We start from the raw sequence: 24,368 nt of genomic DNA on the forward strand, positions 1-24,368 counted from the left end.
CTTGAATCGGGAAGGACAAGAAGGTTAATGGAGCAGAATAAAAAAAGGAAGCAGAGTTAGGGCCTTACTTAACTGAAGAATATGGCAGAAATAGAAATAAAGCCTAAGAGATGGTGAAGGGAGAGCCAAGAGAAATAATTTTATTTACTGGTGCAAATAGTGTCTTTGCCATAAGCAGTGTCATGTGTGTGTTTAGATGTTGGTTCCAGGTGAGATTTGAGCTCGGATACATTACTGTGTTTCCAAGAACTGTCTGCAGTGGGTTTAAATCACCCGTTTCCCAAGGTCACTGAAAGTGATACAGGGTCTCAGTTGTAGTTACACAGTATGAGGGAGGGAATTCCAGCTGTGACAGACGTCGCTGCCGTATTCACTGCCATATTCATCTATACTCTGGCTCCTCCCCTCCTGAGAGACAGAAGGCCCATGCCTAGAACTGTTTCTCTCGGAAATGTAGGGTTGGAAGGAAATGCCTGTTTGTCCCATTACTCACCAGGAATCAGGGACTTCCTCATCTTTTTCTTTCACTAATGGTGTCCCCTCAAAAATCATCCTTTCTTCGTGGCACAGTGACCAGAGCCTAGACTTAGAGTCAGAGGCTCAGAGTCTAGCTACTGGCTTGTTTGTAATCTGGGGCAAGTTGGGTGTATTTCCATCTACTGAAATAGAGGATGGATCTCATCTCACCAGATTATCTTAAGTGGAAGAATTACTTGAAAACTGCTCTGTATGCCGTGAAGTCCAGGAGCTGTGGAAGAGGGGGGAAGTGTGCACAGCTCTCACCCTGTGTTTATAGAAACCCCCACTCTCAGATCTTCGGGACTTCACCCTCACTGCTAAAGTGAGAACCTAGAGAGCCAGTGCCTAAAAAGTCTGTGGTGTGAATGGAACTATTGCACACTCTTTGGGCAGAGGGCCTGCTGGGTCTCTAGCTGCCACCCTGATTTTGTCTAAGCACAGGCAGGTGAACCTAGCAGCATCCCTTTTCTTTGATATTGAAAAAAAGAAGGAATGTCTTAAGAGCAAATGTCTTTTTCTTATCAGGTAAGGAGAGCTGCTTCGAGAGAATTGTGTCGAGGTTTGGGAAAAAAGTCACATATGTAGTGATTGGAGATGGACGAGATGAAGAAATTGCAGCCAAACAGGTAACCATGGCAAAAAACATAGTCTATATGCGAATACGTTGAACAGTTAGGAGAATCCTAAAACTCGGAAATTATACAATCTATTGTGCACTTACACTGTTTCCCTTCCTCTCCCATTTTATCTTTTTTTTTTTTTTTTTTTAATTTATTTGGCTGTGCTGGGTCTTAGTTGCAGCATACAGGGCCTTTTAGTTGTGGCATGCAGACTCTTATTTGTGGCTTGTGGGATTTAGTTCCCCGACCAGAGGTTGAACCCAGGCCCCTGCATTGGGAGCATGGAGTTTTAGCCACTGAACCACAGGGAAGTCCCCATTTTTCTTTTATCAGAAAAAGCAAAAGGGTCATTTTTCCCCCCTCCGTGCAGTTTTCCCTATAAGTTATTAGATCCTCCCTTTCTCTCTCCTCCCTGCCATGCTAAAAATCTTAAAATCTTTGAGCCCTCCTACAAGGAGCCCACATGATTAAACCTGATGTGGGCCTCATCTTCATCTTACAGGGCAATGCTTTCTCAAGAGGGTGAGACTCCACTACCAAAAAGACCAATCATTCAGTCTTTCCTAGGCTTTGGATTCTCAAAAAACCAGTGTGATCAACTGGGAGTTGTTTAGAGAAAGTCCTGCCTGCTCCTGAGCCCTGGAAAAATTATCCCGATGTTAACCTCCTTGCTAAGCAGTCCCAACTCCAGGTCATCCCTTTTTAATACAGGGAACAGCAGATGAAAAAGTCTTGGCTATGAAGACACGTTCACGTCTCATTGCATCCATTTAATAGCTCTGTGACTTTGGACAGTTTACTTAACTCTCTTTGAGAGTTTTCATCTGCTAAATGGACCTACAGAAGTTCTTTCCCTCTCTACCTCAGTTTTCTTCCAGCAGTTTCTTAGACATGGAGGTGCTGGGTTGCCAGCTAGAACCATTTGCCCTGAGTTTTTTCCATCTAGTTAACACACAAACCTTCAGCAGTGGTTAATGAACTACGTTTGGTAGTCAGTGGCATTATTACCTAATTATGTTTTCATTTGCCACTCTAGGTAGCAATTCAAGGACTTTCTTCAAGGGTTTGTTTTTGGGTTTTTTTTTTTTTTTTTTTTTTTTCATATGTTATCTCCAAAACTTTAATTTTAAAGTGCTTGTTGCCCTCTGGGGAAGTCACTAGTGGATGTAGGCGCTGCTGCTTCTTGGTCTAAAGAAGGGAGTGGGGAGGATAACAACTCAAGTGTTATCAGACTTCATGTCTCCAAGTAGATGCCCTAGACTATAGCCATTGGAAAATGTCTTAGAGCTCCATCCAGGTCAGTCTCCTCCCTGTGAGGGATCTTTTCTGCAGCCTCTTTGCCAGAAGACTTTCTGTCAAGTCCTTGTTTGAGTATACCTAAGGATGAGGAAACTGCTTCTCAGGTATCCTGTTCCACTGTGGAGTCGTTCAGGTTCTTAGAATGTTCTTCCTTCCATTGAGCTTAACCTTTCTCCTTTGCTTCCTGGTCTTAATCTTGCACTGCTGAGCACAAGTCTTCTTCCTCTTTTTTTTCTTTTTCTTCTTTTTTTGCTGTGATGGGTGTTTTTGTTAAAGTGTGCAAGGGCTTCTCTGTAGTTGCGATACTCAGGCTTCTCTTAATTGCTGAGCACAGGCTCTAGAGGGTGCAGGCTTTAGTAATTGCAGCATTTGGGATCTTAGTTCCCTCACCAGGGATCGCATTGGAAGGTAGATTCTTAACCACTGGACACCAGGGAAGCCCTCCTCTTCTGTATATTAAAGACCTTTTAAAATATTATATGTGAGCAGTAGGCTTGAAAAAGCACTGAGCTCCATGCCAAAAGAACTGTGTTCTCGGGACTTTCAATATTCCAGGTAACTTGCAACCAGTCTGAACAAGATGATTGGTAAGGCTAACCACCATCGACTTTATCGGAGAAGGCAGTGGCACCCCACTCCAATACTCTTGCTTGGAAAATCCCATGGATGGAGGAGCCTGTTAGGCTGCAATCCATGGGGTCGCTAAGAGTCGGACACAGCTGAGCGACTTCACTTTCACTTTTCACTTTCATGCACTGGAGAAGGAAATGGCAACCCACTCCAGTGTTCTTGCCTGGAGAATCCCAGGGACGGGGAACCTGGTGGGCTGCCATCTATGGGGTCGCACAGAGTCGGACACGACTGAAGTGACTTAGCATAGCATCAACTTTATAGAACATGTTTTCTACCACTCACATTTTTCAAAGCGTTTCTTTAAAATGTGGCTTCCAGAATGGCACACAGTATTCTGTACATGACTGATCACCTAAGATAGTGGGATTATTATTTCCTTTTCTTTTAATATAAATTTATTTATTTTAATTGGAGGCTAATTACTTTTTTTTTTAATTTTTTAAATTTTATTTTATTTTTAAACTTTACAATATTGTATTAGTTTTGCCAAATATCAAAATGAATCCGCCACAGGTATACCCGCGTTCCCCATCCTGAACCCTCCTCCCTCCTCCCTCCCCTACCCTCCCTCTGGGTCGTCCCAGTGCACCAGCCCCAAGCATCCAGTACCGTGCATCGAACCTGGACTGGTGACTCATTTCATACATGATATTATACATGTTTCAATGCTATTCTCCCAAATCTCCCGACCCTCTCCCTCTCCCACAGAGTCCATAAGACTGATCTATACATTGGTGTCTCTTTTGCTGTCTCGTACACAGGGTTATTGTTACCATCTTTCTAAATTCCATATATATGCGTTAGTATACTGTATTGGTGTTTTTCTTTCTGGCTTACTTCACTCTGTATAATAGGTTCCAGTTTCATCCATCTCATTAGAACTGATTTATTCTTTTTAATGGCTGAGTAATACTCCATTGTGTATATGTACCACAGCTTTCTTATCCATTCATCTGCTGATGGGCATCTAGGTTGCTTCCATGTCCTGGCTATTATAAACAGTGCTGCGATGAACATTGGGGTACACGTGTCTCTTTCCCTTCTGGTTTCCTCAGTGTGTATGCCCAGCAGTGGGATTGCTGGGTCATAAGGCAGTTCTATTTCCAGTTTTTAAGGAATCTCCACACTGTTCTCCATAGTGGCTGTACTAGTTTGCATTCCCACCAACAGTGTAAGAGGGTTCCCTTTTCTCCACACCCTCTCCAGCATTTATTGCTTGTAGACTTTTGGACCACAGCCATTCTGACTGGCGTGAAATGGTACCTCATAGTGGTTTTGATTTGCATCTCTCTGATAATGAGTGATGTTGAGCATCTTTTCATGTGTTTGGGCCAAAGAACTAAATAGACATTTCTCCAAAGAAGACATACAGATGGCTAATTACTTTTCAATATTGAATTGGTTTTGCCATACATCAACATGAATCCACCACGGGTGTACACGTGTTCCCCATCCTGAACCCCCCCTCCCACTGCCTGTCCCGTACCATCCCTCTGGGTCATCCCAGTGCTCCAGCCCCAAGCATCCTGTATCATGCATTGAACCTGCACTATTATTTCCTTGATCTCTATGTTGTGCACCTTGGTCATGAACAAGATTTGGGCCTGAAGCTCTGCACCTAATAGAAAATAGACTATTTGTAAGAAAATGTTCAGTTCAGTTCAGTCGTTCAGTCATGTCTGATTCTTTGTGACCCCATGAACGGCAATACACCAGGCCTCCCTGTCCATCACCAACTTCCGGAGTCCACCCAAACCCATGTCCATTGAGTCAGTGATGCCATCCAGCCATATCATCCTCTGTCATCCCCTTCTCCTCCAGCCCTCAATCTTTCCCAGCATCAGGGTCTTTTCAGATGAGTCAGCTCTTTGCATCAGGTAGCCAAAGTATTAGAGTTTCAGCTTCAACATCAGTCCTTCCAATGAACACCCAGGACTGATCTCCTTTAGGATGGACTGGTTGGATCTCCTTGCAGTCCAAGGGACTCTTCAAGAGTCTTCTCCAACACCACAGTTCAAAAGCATCAATTCTTCGGTGCTCAGCTTTCTTCACAGTCCAACTCTCACATCCATACATGACCACTGGAAAAACCATAGCCTTGACTAGACGGACCTTTGTTGGCAAAGTAATGTCTCTGCTTTGTAATATGCTGTCTAGGTTGGTCATAACTTTCCTTCCAAGGAGTAAGCATCTTTTAATTTCATGGCTGCAATCGCCATCTGCAGTGATTTTGGAGCCTAGAAAATTAAAGTCAGCCACTGTTTCCACTTTTTTCCCATCTATTTGCCATGAAGTGATGGGACTGGATGCCATGATCTTAGTTTTCTGAATGTTGAGTTTTGAGCCAACTTTTTCACTCTCTTCTTTCACTTTCATCAAGAGGCTCTTTAGTTCCTCTTCGCTTTCTGCCATAAGGATGGTGTCATCTGTATATCTGAGGTTATTGATACTTCTCCTGGCAATCTTGATTCCAGCTTGTGTTTCTTCCAGTCCAGCATTTCTCATGATGTACTCTGCATATAAGTTAAATAAGCAGGGTGACAATATACAGCCTTGACGTACTCCTTTTCCTATTTGGAACCAGTCTGTTATTCCACGTCCAGTTCTAACCATTGCTTCCTGACCTGCATACAGGTTTCTCAAGAGGCAGGTCAGGTGGTCTGGTATTCCCACTCTTTCAGAATTTTCCAGTTTATTGTGATCCACACAAAGGCTTTGGCATAGTCAATAAAGCAGAAATAGCTGTTTTTCTGGAACTTTCTTTTTTGATGATCCAGCAGATGTTGACAATTTGATCTCTGGTTCCTCTGCCTTTTCTAAAACCAGCTTGACCATCTGGAAGTTCATGGTTCAACGTATTGCTGAAGCCTGGGCTTGGAGAATTTTGAGCATTACTTTACTAGCATATGAGATGAGTGCAATTGTGCGTTAGTTTGAGCATTCTTTGGCATTGCCTATCTTTGGGATTGGAATGAAAACTGACCTTTTCCAGTCCTGTGGCCATTGCTGAGTTTTCCAAATTTCCTGACATATTGAGTGCAGCACTTTAACAGCATCATCTTTTAGGATTTGAAATAGCTCAACTGGAATTCCATCACCTCCACTAGCTTTGTTCATAATGATGCTTCCTTCCTAAGGCCCACTTGACTTCACATTCCAGGATATATGTGAAAATGTAATATTATAAAATAATATTATATTAATACTGATTTCTTACATGGGTCATCTTATTTGATCTGAGTGTCCTACATAGTAGCTAACAAGTATATCTCAAAGCACAGGGTTACCACTGAAACCTAATTAAAATCGCTCACATATATAAGTGTATACAAAGTCCCTGTGTGCATGCTCAGTCACTCACTCATGTCCAACTCTGCAAGCCATGGACTGCATGCAGCCCACCAGACTCCTCCGTCTATGGAATTTTCCAAGTAAGAATACTGGAGTGGGTTGCCATTTCTTTTCCAGAGGATCTTCCCGACACAGGGATCAAACCCATGTCTCCTACACTGGCAGGTGGATTCCTGACCACTGTGCCACACGGGAAGTACAAAGTCCTTATACATATTTGATGAGTATAATGATCTCACAGTGTAGTAGCAGTAGAGAGGGCTCCGAGTACTTTGGGGAGAGGTCTGTGGAGGAAGGGGTATGGATGAATACGAGCTCCCGGAAGAAGTTGAGTTAACCAGTTACCCCTGCTCCCGCTTCCAGCACAACATGCCCTTCTGGAGGATCACAAACCACGGAGACCTGGTGTCCCTCCACCAGGCTTTGGAGCTTGATTTTCTCTAAAAACTGGAATGAAGAGCCTTCCCCATGAGCTCCTTTTCACTCCTTGAAGGGAGCCAGAGACCGGAACCAACTGGGAATTCTCTCTCTCTTTCTCCATGGAATGCTGGCGAGAACACAATCAAAACCAACAGCTGCAAGAGATGAAGCTGATTTTTGCTGTGCGTGAGCTGCAGCCCCGTGTTCATCCTTGCACAGGAGCGGGAGATAGTTGGATTGAGAGAACAATAGACTCACCGCAGCTACAGTGCTTTTAATTCTTCTGGTTTTTTGTTTGTTTGTTTGTTTTATCTTGTTTCAAAAAAAATGAAGAGAAGGAAATCCTTGGGGCAGAGTTGCACTCTGCGTCCATGACCAGATTGAGAACTGCTATTAACTTGTGGTGATAGGATAAACGCAGCAGACTTTTATAACATCTCTTGCAGTCTTTGTAATCTCCTTAGCTGTAGAACATACTCCCAGTGAATGTATATGTTATTTTTATAGGTAAGGGTCTGGTCTCTCTGAAGCAGATTCCCCTCCCCCTTTCTTTTTCTAGCAAGAAAGGGGTGTGTAAAGTTTCCTTGGAAAATCGTAACTGAAATATCTGAGATACCTCTCTGTGACAGTAGCACCTCCTTAGCTGCTCCAGTGGTCTGCTCTCAAGGGTGGGCTCCTTCCCACGCTTCCACCTCCTGGTTGGCTGAACTGTGGGGCCTGGGACACTGATTAATTTTAGACTTTGCTGTTTCCCATCCTAGAAGCCTTAGTCCCCTTCCCAATCCCTCTCCCTTTTTGACCAAATGGCACAATCCTAGAAACTCTTCTTAGTAAATTTTCAGCCTTCAGCTTGACTCTTTGTCAAAGCTAACGAGGGCTTACCTTCAAACTGGAGAGAAGACCTAAGGCTTCTTAGGAATTTCCACTTCTTTGGCCCTTGAAACAGGAAGATTCCAACTTTTCCTCCTGCAGGAAAGCACCCTTCCCCAACAGAGGCCATCCCCACCGGGCCTCCCCCTTCTTAGTCATCAGTGCCAGGCTAGTCCACCCTCTGCACCTCATATCTACCCCCACACAGCTCTGGCCTATCCCCAGGCTTTGGACCCAAGTAGTCAAATCAAGTCTGAGAAGAGGCTCATAACCGCATTTTGGCCAAAACTACTAAGGAATTGGACTTCATGCTCTGAATCCTTTAAGCCCTGTGAGTGGTGTTCTGGGCATGTATTTACCCAGATCTCGGCCTGAAACTGAAGACCAGATGGCTGTGATCAAAGCCCAGTTTTCCTACGGGATCCGCTTCCCACTTCTCAAGTCCCTTTCTAAAATGGGAAACTCGAAAGCCAGAAAGACTCACCTGATTTAAATGAGGTTGTAGATCCCCTACGCCATGCCTGAAAACTCAACCGTGGGCCAAATGCGGGAACATCTCCCAACCTGACCTCTGGGAAGTTGGGTGGGTGCCCAGGTACGAGTCACAGCCTTCAGTCCAGCTGTATTGGTGGATGCCCCACCCTCCACAAGCAGCCTGGGCACGTGCTCAGGCCGCATAAACTTCCTTAGAGCTCAGGAAGTTTAGCTTCTCCCAGGTTGCACGGAGAGAGGTGATTTTATAAGCACCTCAGAGAGATGCAGTCTGGGTCCTTAGCAGGCGGAGTCCTTGACCAACAACAGCCATCACTGCTTACCCTCAGAGGTTTAGCGTATCCACTTGCAGATGGTCCCAGCACAGAAGGGGCCAGATTCCCTCTAATGCCAGATCACCCAGAGAAAGGCTGGTGTACACATTCCTTCAGAACGAATTGAGAAGGTGCTTCATAACTCAGTTGTAGGTAAGAGGTGTTTGGAGAGGAGCTCAAATCAGTGCTTATCACCAAGCTGCCTCTTCGGGCTGTTTCCTTTGGATGGGGGAGGATATATAGTCTGAGGCGGACCTTCTTGGTCCGAGTTCACCATAGTTGCCCGGATGCTGCTCTGTCTTGCTTGATAATTGATCTTAGCGTGCTCTAGGGTGCACGGTCGATCTTTACTTCCAGGCCCCTCCACCCCACCCCATCCTGGCAGTAGGGCTGTTGGTTTCTTGCCCTGCTCCTAGGCCACCCGGTTGGTGCTGTGCTTCAGGCTGCTGAGACTGCAGAGCAGTCTGCGCATCATGCTCACAAGTACGCGCACGCACACACTCACATACTTTCCTCTGCTTGCCTGCTGGGAGTTCTTTACTCCTAGAGTATGAGTTGGGACTCCTTTTCCGATGGCCTTTTCCCTCCTGCTCTGACTGCATAGCTTAGGTCTTTGCAAAAGGAACTTGAAACTGGCTAAGAGAGGTGAGGACGCTCCCTGGGCAGTGCCGTCTTTGCTCTTTTCTGGTTGATCAGAGGGCAGACAGGAAATGGGAGCTTCCTGGCTCCTCTTTGCCAAAATGAATCGTCCAGGGAACCCAGTGCTCTTCAGTAAACCTGCTTTCCTCCTCCATGGCACAGAGATCCGGAGAGGAAAGCAAGTGGGCAGCGCAGCAAGCTCTTGGAGGCTGAGGTCCAAAGGATACTATGGGTCCTTCTCGTTTAGGGGAAAGCCCTCTACCAAAAAGAGTCCCCACCTGATGAGTCCCTTTCCCAGCTGGGCACCATGGGTTCTGTAAGATGGGTCTGCACATTTCATGGTGAGAGCTGGGCCATCTGTAGTAAGGGATCTGGAATTGCCAGCCGTGTCCTGGGTCTAAGAGGTGGTTTTCCTTTCGAATGTAAAACTGACTGTGCCTTAGCATCACCCTGTCCGGTGCCCCTGGGGCAGCAGGTGGTGGCCAGGAGAGTGGATGCCTGCTCCAGATCTAGATGCCTAGTGGGGCTTTTATTTGGTTTGGGGTATTTCTGTCTTCTGCTCTGCAACTGGGAGGAGCAAACCTAGTGTCCCAGGAGACTTTGTGCCACAGCTTGTTCGCAGTTTACACAAACTAGTTCGCGTTAAAGCTCCAAGCAGAATCTGATGGGCCAACTCCAGCTGCAGCGTATGGAGCTTCTCAATGTTCACTACCTTGAATGGGTGTCAGTGCCACTGAACCAAGAGGGAGAGGGGTTTAGGGGTGGAGCCACACACTCCCTCTCCCTGGGGGAGCGATGGCTGAAACCATGGGGTGGTGAGCTTCGGGCCTTTCTCTCCTTGCTCCTGCAGAAGCGGGCATTAGGAGCCCTCTTAAGCCAAGCTTCTGTTTCTCACCACTAAATCGGTTTCCCTTTTCATTCAAAAGTTGAAACTTCCCAAGTACTCAAGCTGTAGAAGCCAAATCGAAATTCTTAGATTTTGAAATATCTTAACCACAAGACAACATCTAATTCTGGCCCACCTCTGATCAGCAGGCCCTGTCCCTTCCTCTCCCGAGTCAGAGAGCTCTAGCATGCAAGGTTACTTGGCTAGTTCCTAATGCACTGATGGGAGCCATCCCATTAAGGACGACTTCTACTCGAAACATGACCCTCTGGACTTCAGGTGCCTCATTTATCAGGAAAAGGCATTGATTGGATATATTTATGTGACTGCGGGCATTTGTGGCTGTCGAGTCCTTGACCATAATGTTATATGTAATGGGAACTATCTTATAAACTTGAAAAAATAAAGTTTTTATTTTCTATATGGTTTGCTCCTGTGTCTTTTCTGAGTAGGATCAACCCAGTTGCCTAGCTGAGTATGCTCCTGAGTCAGGCTTCAAAAAAAATATGCAGAGCTCATTAGAAAGATGGCACCCTTTCAATAACTTCATCATTAATTTCACCAAAAAAAAACAAAAAACACTAGCCGTTCAGTACAGATAAATGAGAAAATAAATATTTTAAAATAATTTTCAAAGGGAAGTCTCAATTGTTTCTAAAAATATTGCTTTTCAAAGTTTAGGACTGGAATGCCAAGAGATTTCATTTGCTGTCAAATGTGCTGAAATTTAATTACTAAGAAATCAATACCTTGCTGTGCTGAGCTTCAAATGCAAAAGCAATAAAGCCGACAAATTGATAATCAAACTGTTTGATTGGCTTGTTTTCATGTTAAATTAGCTACTTTTTCTCTTGTCATTTTTTTAGATTTGAGTCTGACTTTTCATTGGTCTGGAAAACGAGTCCTTTTGCCTTTTATTCCAAATAAGATTAGAATTGGATTCTAGCTTCCAAATACCATCCATGTCAGACTATAAGATATATTTTTCCCCAAATAAATTCCCCCAGAGAAGAGGAGGCTGCCTTGTATACTGGGGCACTAAATCTTTTGCTCAGAAGGTGCATATTTTGAGCCACATCGTGTAGCTGAAGTAACCTTGCTCATTGGTCAGAAGTACATCAGAGTATCAGTTACCTTTTGAGCCCAAAGAGCAAAACATCTCCTCTTCCAAAAGGTGTAATATCTGCACATTTCTCAAGAACCTTTCCAGTGGCAAGTTAAAATGAGCAAATCAAGAGCTGCTTTATTCTTCAAAAACAAGTTTCTTAACATTTAAAAAAATAGAAGTCTTTGAAAGAAATTTTTAATTGCAAGTAATAACAGTCATCTTTTTAAAATTCTTGACTCTGTACTTATTTACAAATGAAACCACTCGATTCCACAGCTTTTTAAGCTACAGACCTATTAGCCTCATTTGACAGTTTCATCTAAAGGGAGTCTATGCAGATGAGAGCTTAGCCGAGATGATCTCCCCTGAGCCTAGTCTTTTCCACATATCACAGGAAGAAGTAGAGAAAAGTAAATGAAGCAAGTATTTCTATTTTACTGAAGTATAATTGATAGCAAGTATTCGTTTGAGTGGACTCCTTAAGAACCTCATGTTTGCGGCTAGGTTGGCCACTTAAACCAGGAATTTCTAAAGGTCAGGCCTGCCCTCTTGAGGTCTCACCTTGATATTCCCTCTGAATTGAGAAGAAAAGCAATTTTGCTTTTGTGTGTGTGTTTAAATATATTCAATTAAAAGAATGGTCTTTTTTTGAAGTTATATCCTTTCATAAGGTAATATAGATAATAGATGATGGTAGTTTTTACTGCCCTTTTATATATATATATATATATATATAAATAATACATGCATAGTATTTTTTAAATATTTTATTATTTGGCTGTGCCAGGTCTTAGTTGCGGCATGAGGGATCTTCAGTTTTCATTGCGGCATGTAAACTCTTAGTTGCAGCATATGGGGTCTAGTTCCCTGACCACAGATTGAACCCAGGCAGGCCCTCTGCTTTGGGAGCACGGAGTCAGCCACAGGACCACCAGAGAAGTTCTTACTACCCTTTTTTATTAAAATTAACTTGGCAAACATGTTGGCCATTTTACTGGTTCATGAAATTCAAATGTCTGGAAATCATTGAACTATGTGATCCTGGAGATGCTTTCTGCCTCTACCATTCTGTGTGTGTAAAAAGCACCAGCATCATCTTCCCAGAGCCTCTCTGCACCCAGCCCTCATCTCCGTCCGCCTTGGCCCCAGACCAACATGACTGCTACAAGCCCTCCTTCATCCAGGCACTGCTGACTTGGCATCCAGGATAAAGCACATGTGCACCCTCACCTCCTTTCAGTTCAGTTCAGTTGCTCAGTCGTGTCCGACTCTTTGCAACCCCATGAATCACAGCATGCCAGGCCTCCCTGTCCATCACCAACTCCTGGAGTTCACTCAGAATCATGTCCATCGAGTCAGTGATGCCATCCAGCCATCTCATCCTCTGTCGTCCCCTCTTGCTCCTGTCCCCAATCCCTCCCAGCATCAGAGTCTTTTCCAATGAGTCAACTCTTCGCATGAGGTGGCCAAAGTACTGGAGTTTCAGCTTTAGCATCATTTCTTCCAAAGAAATCCCAGGGCTGATCTTCTTCAGAATGGACTGGTTGGATCTCCTTGCAGTCCAAGGGACTCTTAAGAGTCTTCTCCCTTAGGGCTCATCAGTTTCTCAGGGAGGCCTTCCCAGCCATTCTATATAAAATTATATCAATAACTCCCACCCCTAACACACATACTTCCCCTACCTTTTTTTTCTTTAGCACTTAACACTGATACACTGTTTATTGTGTCTCCACCAGATGAATGAATAATAGACTCTCCTAGGTCCCCTCCCAGTGTGATGAACCTTTCCTTCTGTCTCCAGCACCCTTTTCCTACTCCTTGTTTCTCCAAACCACAGACCTCCCAGAACAGCAAAAAGTTCCACCTCCCCGACACCATAGCCCATATCCACATCCCCTTTCATCACTACCACACTCCCACTGAGCTCCCAGCAAAAAGGTCTTTCTTCATCTGCGCTCCTGTATTCACTTCCTGGTACCAAGTGTTGTGGCTACTCCTCCAGGCCCAGCAGAGCTGATTAAGAGCACACAGATCTGCGTTCTGATGCTCACCTGAATGGTCATCCCTACACTGGCTCACCAGCTCTTGATGCTCAGAAGACAAGGTGGAGAGGTCTTAGCTCAGCCAGCCCTCCTCTCTGGCCCCAGGGGCTTTACCATCTTTGAGCGGTGGATTGTGTGTCCCTGACCCCTTTTTTCCAGGCAGCTTTGAACTTGGCAGTAGATTCAATGACACAATTAGGCTGGAAGATACCATGAGGTTTTAATAATAATCTAATAACACTGTTCAACCAAAACAACATACATGTGTCTCTCATAGAGACATAGAAACACACACCTCTTCCTCCCGCACAGACTCTGAGGTAGAAAATAACACCGCCTGAAGTATAAAAAAATACTCAACAGGCTGAGCCATGGCCCAGACCACAGGTTCACAAGGCACTTGGCTGAAAGGTTGCCCCTTGAGAGCGGGGGGCAGAGGCTAGGCCAGCTGCACTCCAGGCAGCTGGGCATCCCTGGCTTCTAGCATGAAAGCCTGCTCTGGGGAAGCTGGAGAGGGTTAGGGGCTGAAACGAATGGCAGCTGATCTGCGAAGAACAGAATGATGCTCCTGGCGCGTAAAAGGCCTTTGGTAAACATCTGCTGAATGAACTGAATGACTGGAGAGGAACAATTCCAAATACATCCTGGAGGTTCTGGGGCCTTTCAGCCCTGGGCAGGGCAACCAAGGGTGAAACAGCACCTCCACGTCTGAAAGGTAGCCAAGGTGGCAGAAATGCCAACACTGGGATGCTTTGGTCTATGTGGGTGGGGGAAGAGTGCAGTGGAGGGTCTCTTCTTTCTTCCCAAAGTGTTTCATACATAACTGGGGCCCTCGACCCAGCAGGGCCCAGCCCTTCTCATCTAGTTCTCCTCCTTGATGGCAGACCTCTGTCTTAACTCTGGTTTCCAGTACCTGGCACAGATCAGGCATCAAGGGCTCATTGAGTGAGTCAAGGCCCATAGCAGCATTAGTAGCTTATCTTCATTCTACCAACTGATTCCATCTGGCCTCAAGTCTCCCTGGCTGGGTCTGACCCTGCCTTAAGGATACCATTCATCTCTCCCTTCCATGGCAAAACAGCTTCATCCCTCGCCTTGGGGAAAAAGTTCTTAGCCAGGTGGGCCATGCGTCTGTTCTGCAGGAGCTGACGCTCCTCAAGGGAGTGGAGACCCCAGGTCCCGTCCACCTGGTCAGGCTCCCAGCGGCGGCTAGGGTGCAGCCAGCAGTAGTAGGCCAGCCGCAGAGCCAGCCCCAGAAGGAAGCAGACGCCAGCCGCAGGCAGCAGGCTCTGCAGCAGGCGCCCGCTGGGCAGCCAGGCGCTCTGAGTCGCCCAGGCCACCACCAGGAGAAGGCTGTCGTTCAGCAGGAACACCAGGTGGATGGTGGCGCGGCCTCGGGTGTGGCCCTCAGCCACGTTGAACCAGGAGAAATACAGGATGGTGGCCACGGTCGCCCGGTACAGCCACTCAGAGTGGGGACCTGGCATAAAGTCCGTGCCCTGCAGCCAGACCCAGAAGAGGAACACCAGCCACAGGCCCAAGAAGTGCAGGGCCACGTAGCGGGGGAAGAGGGCTGAGAAGAGGGCCACGACCAGCACCCGGGGCCACAGCAGCAGCAGGTTCCACAGGAAGTAGATCACGGAGGCGCCCGGTCCCAGGAGAAGCTTGGCGGGGAGGCAGGTGCGCAGGGCCCGGTGGTAGTCGAGCAGCGCCCACGAGATACCCACGAAGGACGTACAGATGCTGACCCCTGGGAAGAAGAGCAGACAGGTGAGCCCTGCGGGCAGCCTGCAGGCGTCCCCCGAGGTGGTGGGCACTGCGGAGGCCTTGTAGCCATGCTGCAGTGGGTATTAGAGCTCCCAGTTTGTTGAAAAGTACAGCTGGAGCACAGTAAGTTCACACAACCCTACCAGAGCTCCCATCCACATGGAGTCTGTCCTTCACCACAAACCTTTCAAGTGCTACCCCTGTTACATTTTTCAAGGGTGAGACTTTGTGACTTAACACTCTCATCAGCACCCGTCGCCCAGCATCGGGTACCCCCTGGGCCTTGGCCCCACCCCGAGCACATTCTGAAATCCTTCCTTTCCTTAAAGAGTCCATGCCTTTCTTGAATCAGAACCCCAGTAGTCCAGTTCCCCTTTTCTTAACCTCAGAAAGGGAAGCAGGAAATCCCACAGGGTGACGACAAAGCCTCTAGCTGAAGCCACCTCCTGGGGGCCAGAAGGGATGTCCCCGCTACGCGGCTGGAACAGCCCCTACCCGTCTCCCTTCCACCCTCGGACCAGGCTTCCAGTTTTGATTTTCCAAGACATCCGCCTCCCACCTCCTGGTTGCCCATCCTAGACTAGAAGCACCAGGCCCTCCAAGGAGGGCTGGAAGCATCTCTAGACAGCTTCCTCCCTGCCCGCCTTCCTACCCCATTCGGTCAACAGATGTTCTCTGGGAACCTGCTGTGGGTCGGGAACCCACTCCCAGCCTGGAATCAGCTCTGTGGCCTCTCTAACTACCCCACCCTCAGGGTCTCTGCCAGCCTGATGTTCCTCCAGCTGCCCCACGTGCCACATTCTCTGACCTGACAAGCTGCGCCCTTGCTTATTAGAGAGACCCACTCCCTGTTTCCTCTGGCCTACTCCTCCTTACCCTGCAAGTTCTGGCTTGACTATCCCCTAGAGTCACCCATCCTGACACCACCCCACCCACCGTGAAGGTCCTATAACACCCCACCTCTGTCTGGAGTCTTATTTCCTTATCTCTGAGCTCCTTCAGGGTAGAAAACAGATTTTGCCCCCCGGGGATCCCTCAGCAGCCTAGTAGCTGGCATATAGCAGCAGCTGAAGAAATGTTTGCTGAACAAAAGTTGGGAAAGTCCACTTCTTCCCTCAGTTTCCCATCCCCACCGGTCCATACACACAGGGCAGATGGTCTCCACGTAGCCCTGGTCCTGGATACCCACTGGCCTCAAATAGACAAAAACACAGTCATCCCTCAGAATCCACAGGGGATTGGTTCCCCAAGTCCACAGGCGCTCAAGTCCCTAATATAAAATGGGGTAATGGGGTTGGCCCTCTGAATCTGCGGGAGCAGAATCCACAGAGAGGGCTGACGGTATGCGCCCAATGAGTGCTGTGTGTCCCAGGGAGAATCCCGGCACCTCAGCCCCTTTCCTCGCGTGTAAAATGGAGATAGAGGGCGCTATGAATGTAACGATGACGTAGCACTTTGCACCCGTGCGGACCAACAGCAGGGGCTCAATCGTGGCAGCTGCTGCTGCTGTTTTGTTTTTCCCCAATTAATATTGCAGAACCAGATGAGCAAATGGAAAGGACCCTTGAAGATGGAGTCCAACTCGCCAACTTGTACGACCGTGGAAACTGAGGCCAGAGAGGAAAAGACTCTCCAAGTCCCACAGCGAGTGTGGCAGAGCTGGGACTGGTTCCTCGGGAGGCTGTGCCATGTACGGCAGCAGGTGTGCGAGGGTAGAGACGGGAAAGTGGAGATCCTGAATCAGATGTGCACGGGAGTCCTAACTTGACGGCCAGCTGGCATGTGACCTTGGGCAACTCACTTCCCTAAAAACCCCTCAAAGCTGCTCATTGCACAAACCTCTCCCGTGGTTTATGAAGCCACCCGCTTTCTTCCTTCTTAGATCGCTCCACTGGCTTTACTGTAACTGCACGCTTTACAGTCTGTGGTCCTGGCAGGCCAGGGGCCGTGTCTGTCTGCTTCTCCACTGTGGTGTCCCTAACGCAGACAGGCCTGTATGGAGGTGCTCCATAGAGACTTAAGTGTACAAAGGTGCTCAATAATTTCTCTGTTGATTAACTGATTCCTTATTAGACATTAGACACCCAGCATACATTATCTGTTATGTTCAAACTAGTAAAAATTATACTGTAGAATTATCAGGCACTAGGCCTTCTATGCATCACTTCACTTAAAAACTTTTCATTCACCTTATGAGGAAGGATCATCGACTATGTCCATTTTACAGATGAGAACAATAGCTCAGAGAGATAGAGTCCTCTTTGTCCAAACTCAAGGCTGGAGCATGACTTTGGATTGGAACCCAGACCTGCCTCGCTAAAGGACGATTCCCCTATTTCCTAAACAGCCTTTATGAAAAACAGAAAACCTTTCTGACGTTTGTGGGCAACTTTCCCAAGGCGTGAAGGTGCGGAGGGGTGTGGGGGAGTGGTGGGCAGGGGTGGCTGGCCTTGGGCCCGACACTTACACTGGTAGTACTCAGCGCTGCCGCTCTGCAGTATGATGGCCAGCACCAGGGTGAGCTGCGGCGTCGTCTCCAGGAAGGTCTCGAAGAGTCGCAGCATGCTGATGTCCAGGGAGAGGAAGTCGGCGTAGGCCAGGTCGAACTCAGAGGGGGCCTCCTGCCGCCACACCAGCAGCCCCTGCTGCAGCCCCTGCACACACCTAGGCAGCACACGCGATGCCCCAAGGGCCCCAGTTAGCATCCAGTGGCATTCTTCCTTCCCTCCCCACTGAACAGATGCAGACAGCCTCCAATCCTGGCTTGTCACGTACACACAATGAGACCTTGGGCAAGCGACTTAACCTCACTGAACTTGTTTCTTCATCTGTGAAATGGGGATAGATTACTGCTCCTGCTCCTACAGTAGCCACCATTCCAAGCTCATCACTAACCTTGTCTCATTTCCTCCTTTACAACATCCCCATTTTACAGATGGGGGAAACAGGACCAAAGAGCGAATGAGCAGTGGAAACAGGATTTGGACTCCAAGCTGTCTGAAGTTGAAAGATGTACCATGAAAGTGCCTAAAGTGATCATTCTCAAATTTCAGCAAGCCTAAGAATTTCTCATTGGAAAAGGCCCTGATGCTGGGGGGGTTGGGGGCAGGAGGAGAAGGGGACAACAGAGGATGAGATGGCTGGATGGCATCACTGACTCGATGGACGTGAGTCTGAGTGAACTCCGGGAGTTGGTGATGGACAGGGAGGCCTGGCGTGCTGCGATTCATGGGGTTGCAAAGAGTCAGACACGACTGAGTGACTGAATTGAACTGAACTGAAGAATTTCTTAGGATCCTGTGGGAAAGGGGAGCCATGGAGAGCTTCTGAGCACAGATGAGACAAGTCCTACTGTGCTATAGAAAGAGCACACAGGGATCCATTGGAGAGGCCTGTCCAGAGTGATGGGAGCAGAGACAGGGCGGAGTTAAGAGGGTCCAGAGAGGTCTTCCCTCGTGGTCCAGTGGCTAAGAATCCGCCTGCCAATGCAGGGGATACAGGTTCGATCCGTGGTCCCAGGGAAGCTGCCACATGCCTTGGGGCAACTAAGCCCACGCCCTGCAACTACTGAAGCCTGTCTGCCTAGAGCCCGTGCTCCACAAGAGAAGCCACCGCAATGAGAAGACTGTGCACCGCAACGGAGAGCAGCCCCTGCTGGCTGCAACCAGAGAAAACCCACACAGCAAGGAAGGCCCAGCACAGCCAGAAATAAATAAAAGTTTTTTAAATGAGAGAGAGGGTCCAGAGGTTGGACAGACGGACCTGAGTGGCCCGTTGGCCTGAGGGAGGTGGAGGATGCACCAGGATCTCGCCTGCCCAGAACTGATCTCACTTGGCTCTTGGAAGGCGAACCCACTCACTCATTTCTAATTCATTCATTAGACATTTACCCTCGCTTCCCCTGGATGGTCTTGACAACATGCTAAGAGAACAGACAGGCACACCCAGGTTGGGGGTTGTTCCCCAGTGCCCCGGCAGGGGCCTCGGCCTAGTCACAGGCTAGAACAGAGACCCTGTTTTCTCAAGCAAAGCTCAATAGTCTGTCCGACCCGTGCTCAGCAAAAATAGAAGATACATGATGCAGTTATCGATTCAGGGCTCATTGCAGGCTGCCAGGACTGTAATATCTGTGCCCCTTCGTGTTCATCCGATGCCTGGCCAGTCCCTCAGGCGAAACTGCAACATTCAAAGCTCCTCTCGCCCAGTCCTGGAGACTCAAGGCAAGATCTGGACATCCTGACTTTGTCGCATGACTCTGACCCCTTCGTTTCACTTTCCCCATCTCCTGATGGTCCTGCCACTTCTGAAAAGCAGCACAGCCCACACACAGATTTTGTAGGCTCCCCCCACCCCCACAACCCCTGCGGCCAGCCCTGTTTGGCTCCAGGAACATACATGAGTCAGACCCCATCTCTGCCCTCTTGCTTGGTCCTAGGGGTGAGGGGGTGGGGTGGGGAGCAAGTGCTCATGGAGAAGGCAGCTGGGGAAGATAAGGCGAGACCAAGTGCTTCTCTGGAGGTCAGGGCTGCTCAAACTGCTAGGTGACCCAGCTAGCTGATCATGAAGCGAGCTGAAAAAGCTGCTGCTCAACCTGCACGGGGGCAATTCACAGGTCTCATTCCATTCAATCCTTACACTGGGAGCCTCTGGAACACTGAGTAAACAGATCTGGAGGGGGGTCAAGTGACTTGCCCAAGGCTCCGACTACAGCTAAAAAGAACTGCTGGGTTCCGTTGCCCTTAGAGCAGAGTCCGCCCTGGCCAGGCGCTGCGCCCTTCACAACGGGTTTGCCCGCCACGCCCACCTCCGGATGACAACCTCCTTTTAACAGAGGAGGGAACTGAGGCTCTGAAAAAGCCTGGAAGGAGGCCACAGATGGTAAAGCCAGGAGTGGATCCCAAAGGGCCTGACTCCCAAGTCGTGTGCCTCAGTTTCCTCTCTAGGTCCCCGTTTCTTCACTTGTGCCAGGAAGCTCGAGTGATGAGCTCTGAGGGCCGTCAGCCGGAATTTTCCTCCATCAAGGGTCAGGAGTTCAACTGGTGGGAGGGGCGCCCTCTAAACTAGGAGGTGCTTAGCTTCCTTCCACTCCTGGGTCGCAGTCCTCTCCCCTCCGCGCCCCCGTGTCCTAGAGTCAGCCCAGCAGCAGGACGTGACGTGACCTCCGTTCCCCCCTCTCGCTCCCCAGGGGCGGGGCGCTCACCTGTACAGGTAACCCAGCTGGAGGAGATGCAACAGCGCCAGGTGCCGGCCAGGGGGCTTCGGTGCCAGCGGGCTGGAGACGTCGGAGTGCAGCCAGATCCAGCTGAAGAGCTGCAGCGCGACCGAGGCGAGGCCTAACAGCGCCAGCACCAGCGCGGCCCACAGGTAGCGACCGCTGAGCACATACTGGCTCGCGGCCCACAAATCGGCGCCCAGGTCGATCAGGAAGGCGAGGGTGCCCAATATTCCAAGGACCAGGTCCCTTAAGAGCACGGCGCGGGGCGACCAGGGCATGACCCGCGAGCCTCTCCCCCCTCTACTCTTCTGGGCTCAGGCCCGCCCTCCCGGCCCAGGGTCGCAACCGGCCCAGAGGCGCAGTGGCAGGAAGGAGGCGTGCACAGCCCTCGGAGCCGCCCAGGACCAGACCGCTAGGCGGGACTTCCCTGTCCCGCCCCGTCCGGGGAGGGGCGAGGCCCGCAGACCCCGCGGTTGGGGCGCCCGCGGTCTCAATGCTTTCTGGCCCGGCAGCCTGCCTAGGGGTTCCCCGCCCCCGCCCCCTCCAAGCCTAGCTGAGCCCAGAGGGCCGCGAGAACCCGAAGACGCACCGTCCGAGGTGCAGTGTAGCAGGCTTGTTTTATCCTGGAGGCCCAAGGAGGAGAATATGGCCCGCAGATGAGCGCCCCGGTTAGAACTGCCTTGTCTCACGTCCGCACTGCTGCAAAACCAAACCCCAAAGCCCGATCCGATCCCTGACTGGATACCTCGAGGCCAGGCCATGTGCCAGGGGAGACCGAGGGCACTGGGTCCACCAGGCGCATCTTCCTGGCATCTCATTTTACTCGGATTATCCGAATAGGAGGAGGGGAGGACGTTCAATAACAGGGCAAGGGAGTTACTTTTATAAACATGATTTATAAATTAATAACATGCATGACGAGCAGAGTGTTTTGGATAAAACATGAAACGTGAAAGAAATGTGCTCCTGATGGGACCTTCGGGGCTTCATTTCCTGATCATCTGCCCAGTCCCAGTTCATTCTGCTGTCGCGGGGAGGGGAAAGGGTGGGAGAGTCCAGCTCTCAGGGGTGATGCTGCCTCCATTTTACCAAGCGCGTAGGCCGTTGGTCCCCCAAGGTCAGGACACGAGCAGCGCGCGCAGGCCCAGTAGCGCGGCGGGCAGGAGCGCGAGGCGGGGCGCGGGCGCGACGCCGGGGGCGCGCAGGCAGACGGCGTACCCGTCGAAGGCCACCTCGCGCAGTGCGCACACGTGTTCGGCGCGGCACGCCTCGTCGCAGGCCCGCGTGTCGTAACTGACTGAGTTGTAGACGTAGTAGCGCTGTAGCGCGCCCTGGTCGCTAGCGATGCGGCCCAGCGCCGCGTGCATGGAGCGGGCGCCTGCGTCCGGCACCCCGTAGGCCTCGGTCACCCGGTACTCGAGCTCCCAGCGTGGCGCCCCCAGCGCGTTCACCTGGCTCAGGTTCAAGAAGTAGGTCACCATGTCCTGCAGGGGAGCGCGAGGCGGGCGGGCCGTGAGCAGCTGTCCACTTCCGCCCCCAACCCTCCACCTTGCATTTGATCCCGGATTCTAACAGCTGTAATCAGGACCACTCTTAGTATGCTTGGCAGACATCAGCTGGTCCAAACTCCTGAGGTAACTGCATTATCATTCCCATTTCACAGATGAGGAAACTGAGTCCTAAAGAGGTTAATTCATTTGGCCAGTCTCACAGGTGCCTGAGCAGGATTGGAACCCAGGTTGTTTACTCCATGGCTTGTGTATTTTCTGTTCAAGCAAGTTCCCGGGTGCACAGAAGATTCTCAGTAAGTATTTGCAAAAAGAACGGATAAAATGAAATCGAAAAGTAGAGGAATGGAATGCCTGGCTGAGAGAGGTTATAGAATTGTGTTTTGATGGGGGCTTGGGATCCACCCAAGACATCTAGAACTCAGGTGCATTTTCTGGACTAGAATGTGGAAGGCTTATCTGTCCAATACTTTCCACCTAAGTTTGAGGATCTGCTTCAAGTCAGCAGAGGTTGGGTAAGAGGGGCTGCCATGTATGGATGGCAACTTTCTGCTAGGCATCTACATTATTTCATTTCACACCCACCTTCGGGCCAAGTGCCCATGTGGACAACAGACCATACTCTTAAAAATCCTCAGCCTGCTTCTACTCTAGAGTCAAGGACCTAGTATCTCAGGCAGTCCCTGGTTTTAAATAGCCTTTCTCAACACTGAGGTTAAGTCTCTGCACCCACCTCTTTCTGGAACTCCAACTTGAACATTCAGCTGCCTCCTCCCTTGGCATTTTCACTTGGATGCCATATAGACATCCCAAAGTTAACAGGAAAGCCAGGGTTCTGATCTTCCCTCCAAAACCTGCTCCTCCCGCAGTGACCCCGTTTCAGTAAATGGCAACCTCTTTCTTTTAGGTGCTCTGTTCAAAGCCTTGGAGCCCTCGTTGCCGCCTCACTTTCTCTTCCACCCCTCATCCAGTCCACCAGCAAATCCTGTCCACTCTGCCTTCAAAATATACCCAGGACTTCCTTGGTGGTCCAGTGGCTAACACTCCGTGCTCCCAATTGAGGGTCCCTGGGTTCAATCCCTCGGAGAAAGCAGTGGCACCCGACTCCAGTACTTTTGCCTGGAAAATCCCACGGACGGAGGAGCCTGGTGGGCTGCAGTCCATGGGGTCGCTAGAGTCGGACAGGACTGAGCGATTTCACTTTCACTTTTCACTTGCATGCACTGGAGAAGGAAATGGCAACCCACTCCAGTGTTCTTGCCTGGAGAATCCCAGGGACGGGGGATCCTACATGCTGCAGCTGAGAGTTTCTTCCATGCCCCAACTAGAGATCCTGCATGCCACAACTAGGACCTGACGTAGCCAAATAATAAAATTAATGCTTTGAAAAATAAATCTATCCAGGATCTAGCTCTCCTCATGAGCTGCTGCAGCCACCCTGGCTCATACCACTGTCACCTCTCAGTGGTTGTAGTCGCCTCCTCACTGATCCCCCCGTTTCCACCCTTGCCCCCTACAGCCTGTTCTTCACCCAGCAGAACAGTGATTTTTTTTTAAAAATTCCAGTCTTACAGCCTATGTGACATGATTTCCACTGTGACCCCGCAGGCCTACTTGCCCCTCCCCACCCAACACACCCAGTTCGTGCCTTCCTCCTCATTCCGCAGACATTCACATGGCTCACTCCCTGACTTAACTCGGAGTTCAGATGTCATCCTATCAGTGACACTTCCTCACCCCATCTATCTGACACCACACACATATGCACGTGCCCCGTAACTGTCACCCACTGCCTCCTCACCCTCTTCTCTTTTCTCCTTAGCACTGATTTCATGCCGCACTTAACTTTACTGTGTTTGTTTATTGCCTGTCTCACTCCGGTAAGGATGTTGGCTCTGGGAGAGCGGTGACTTTTGTTCACGTCTGTGTCTCCTGAGCTTAGCACAGGGCCTGGCACATGGCAGGTGCTTAACACATTTTGTTGCCTACATTAAGGGATCGTACTCCTTTGTCATTTCTGTAGTCACCAGCACATCCCAGGAGGTGGGGGATTGCTCGATGAGTAGGGGCCTGCTTGGCTGCAACCCAGCCGGTGTAGAGAAGACATGGGCAGCGGGCCTGCGGTCACACTGTAAGAGACTGTGACCGCCAGGCCAAAGAGATCCGACTTGTCTGGGGGGCACTGGGGAGCCACTGAAGGTTTTTGAGCAGGAGAGAGACAAGAGTGCTTAAGAAAGATTAATCCCTTCTGCTCTGCTGTACCAGATGAGCTCCAGCGGGGCTGGGCGGGAGGCAGGGAGACCAAATAGGAGGCCCTGACAAGGACTGGGGCAAAGGGAGATTTGGGGGAGAATTGATCTGACCTGGTAGCAGGATTTGGAGGTAGCTCCAGGGTTCTAATGCTGAGCTCTCAAAGGGTGGAAGTAACTTGCCCTTCCTGAGGCTCTGGTGAATTAGCTGGGGAAGGTGGTGATCCATTTAGGTCCCTCCCCCACCTTCTCTGGCCCCAGCAGACCCAAGGCTCCTGACCTGCAGGCTCAGCGTAGCTCGGTCGTACTCAAACACCCGGATGCCTGGATTGTTGGCTCCGTTGATCACTCCAGGTAACGTGGTTTTCCACGGGGTGACCCCAGGTGTAAGGAACATGACACTGATGGGGGTACCTTCCAGGAAAGAGACAGTGGG

At 49.5% G+C, this 24,368-nt stretch overlaps 3 protein-coding genes and 1 long non-coding RNA gene across 9 annotated transcripts in view; 2 read left to right on the forward strand and 2 right to left on the reverse strand.

Moving 5' to 3' along the window:
- Positions 1-10,466, forward strand: part of EYA3 (EYA transcriptional coactivator and phosphatase 3) — a 95,343-nt gene extending 84,877 nt beyond the window's left edge. For all 5 annotated transcript variants that reach the window (XM_027518948.1, XM_027518953.1, XM_027518961.1 and 2 more), the window contains 2 exons: positions 1,045-1,145; positions 6,786-10,466. In XM_027518948.1, the coding sequence (XP_027374749.1) occupies positions 1,045-1,145; positions 6,786-6,866 (182 nt within the window). In that variant the 3' untranslated portion in view covers positions 6,867-10,466. The remainder of the gene's footprint in view (positions 1-1,044; positions 1,146-6,785) is intronic.
- Positions 10,467-13,394: 2,928 nt separating this feature from the next.
- XKR8 (XK related 8) lies at positions 13,395-20,881 on the reverse strand. Its single transcript, XM_027518985.1, has 3 exons — positions 20,161-20,881; positions 17,428-17,624; positions 13,395-14,943 (listed from the first exon to the last, which is right to left on the reverse strand). Exons 1-3 carry the CDS (start codon positions 20,451-20,453, stop codon positions 14,204-14,206), a joined length of 1,230 nt encoding a protein of 409 aa, XP_027374786.1. The 5' UTR covers positions 20,454-20,881; the 3' UTR covers positions 13,395-14,203.
- LOC113878127 lies at positions 20,235-24,285 on the forward strand. 2 transcript variants are annotated; one of them, XR_003506916.1, is made up of 3 exons: positions 20,235-20,324; positions 21,839-21,979; positions 24,197-24,285. It is a non-coding gene; the product is annotated as an uncharacterized LOC113878127 (long non-coding RNA). The 2 variants fall into 2 exon arrangements; XR_003506915.1 differs by having other exon boundaries at positions 24,194-24,282.
- SMPDL3B (sphingomyelin phosphodiesterase acid like 3B) overlaps positions 20,979-24,368 on the reverse strand; it is a 32,187-nt gene continuing 28,797 nt past the window's right edge. The window contains exons 7-8 of the mRNA XM_027518973.1: positions 24,213-24,346; positions 20,979-21,659 (exon numbers count right to left, since the gene is read on the reverse strand). Coding sequence (XP_027374774.1) covers positions 21,294-21,659; positions 24,213-24,346 — 500 coding nt within the window. The 3' untranslated portion in view covers positions 20,979-21,293. The remainder of the gene's footprint in view (positions 21,660-24,212; positions 24,347-24,368) is intronic.

Source organism: Bos indicus x Bos taurus, chromosome 2 (assembly GCF_003369695.1).
Source record: "Bos indicus x Bos taurus breed Angus x Brahman F1 hybrid chromosome 2, Bos_hybrid_MaternalHap_v2.0, whole genome shotgun sequence".
NCBI classification, from domain to species: Eukaryota; Metazoa; Chordata; class Mammalia; order Artiodactyla; family Bovidae; genus Bos; species Bos indicus x Bos taurus.

Coding starts and splice junctions, on each gene's coding strand:
- XKR8 (XM_027518985.1), bottom strand. CDS start 20,453: ATGCCCTGGTCGCCCCGCGCCGTGCTCTTAAGGGACCTGGTCCTTGGA. Junction 17,625..20,160: donor CAGCTGGGTTACCTGTACAG/GTGAGCGCCCCG, acceptor TGTGCTGCCTAG/GTGTGTGCAGGGGCTGCAGC. Junction 14,944..17,427: donor CAGCGCTGAGTACTACCAGT/GTAAGTGTCGGG, acceptor TCTTCTTCCCAG/GGGTCAGCATCTGTACGTCC.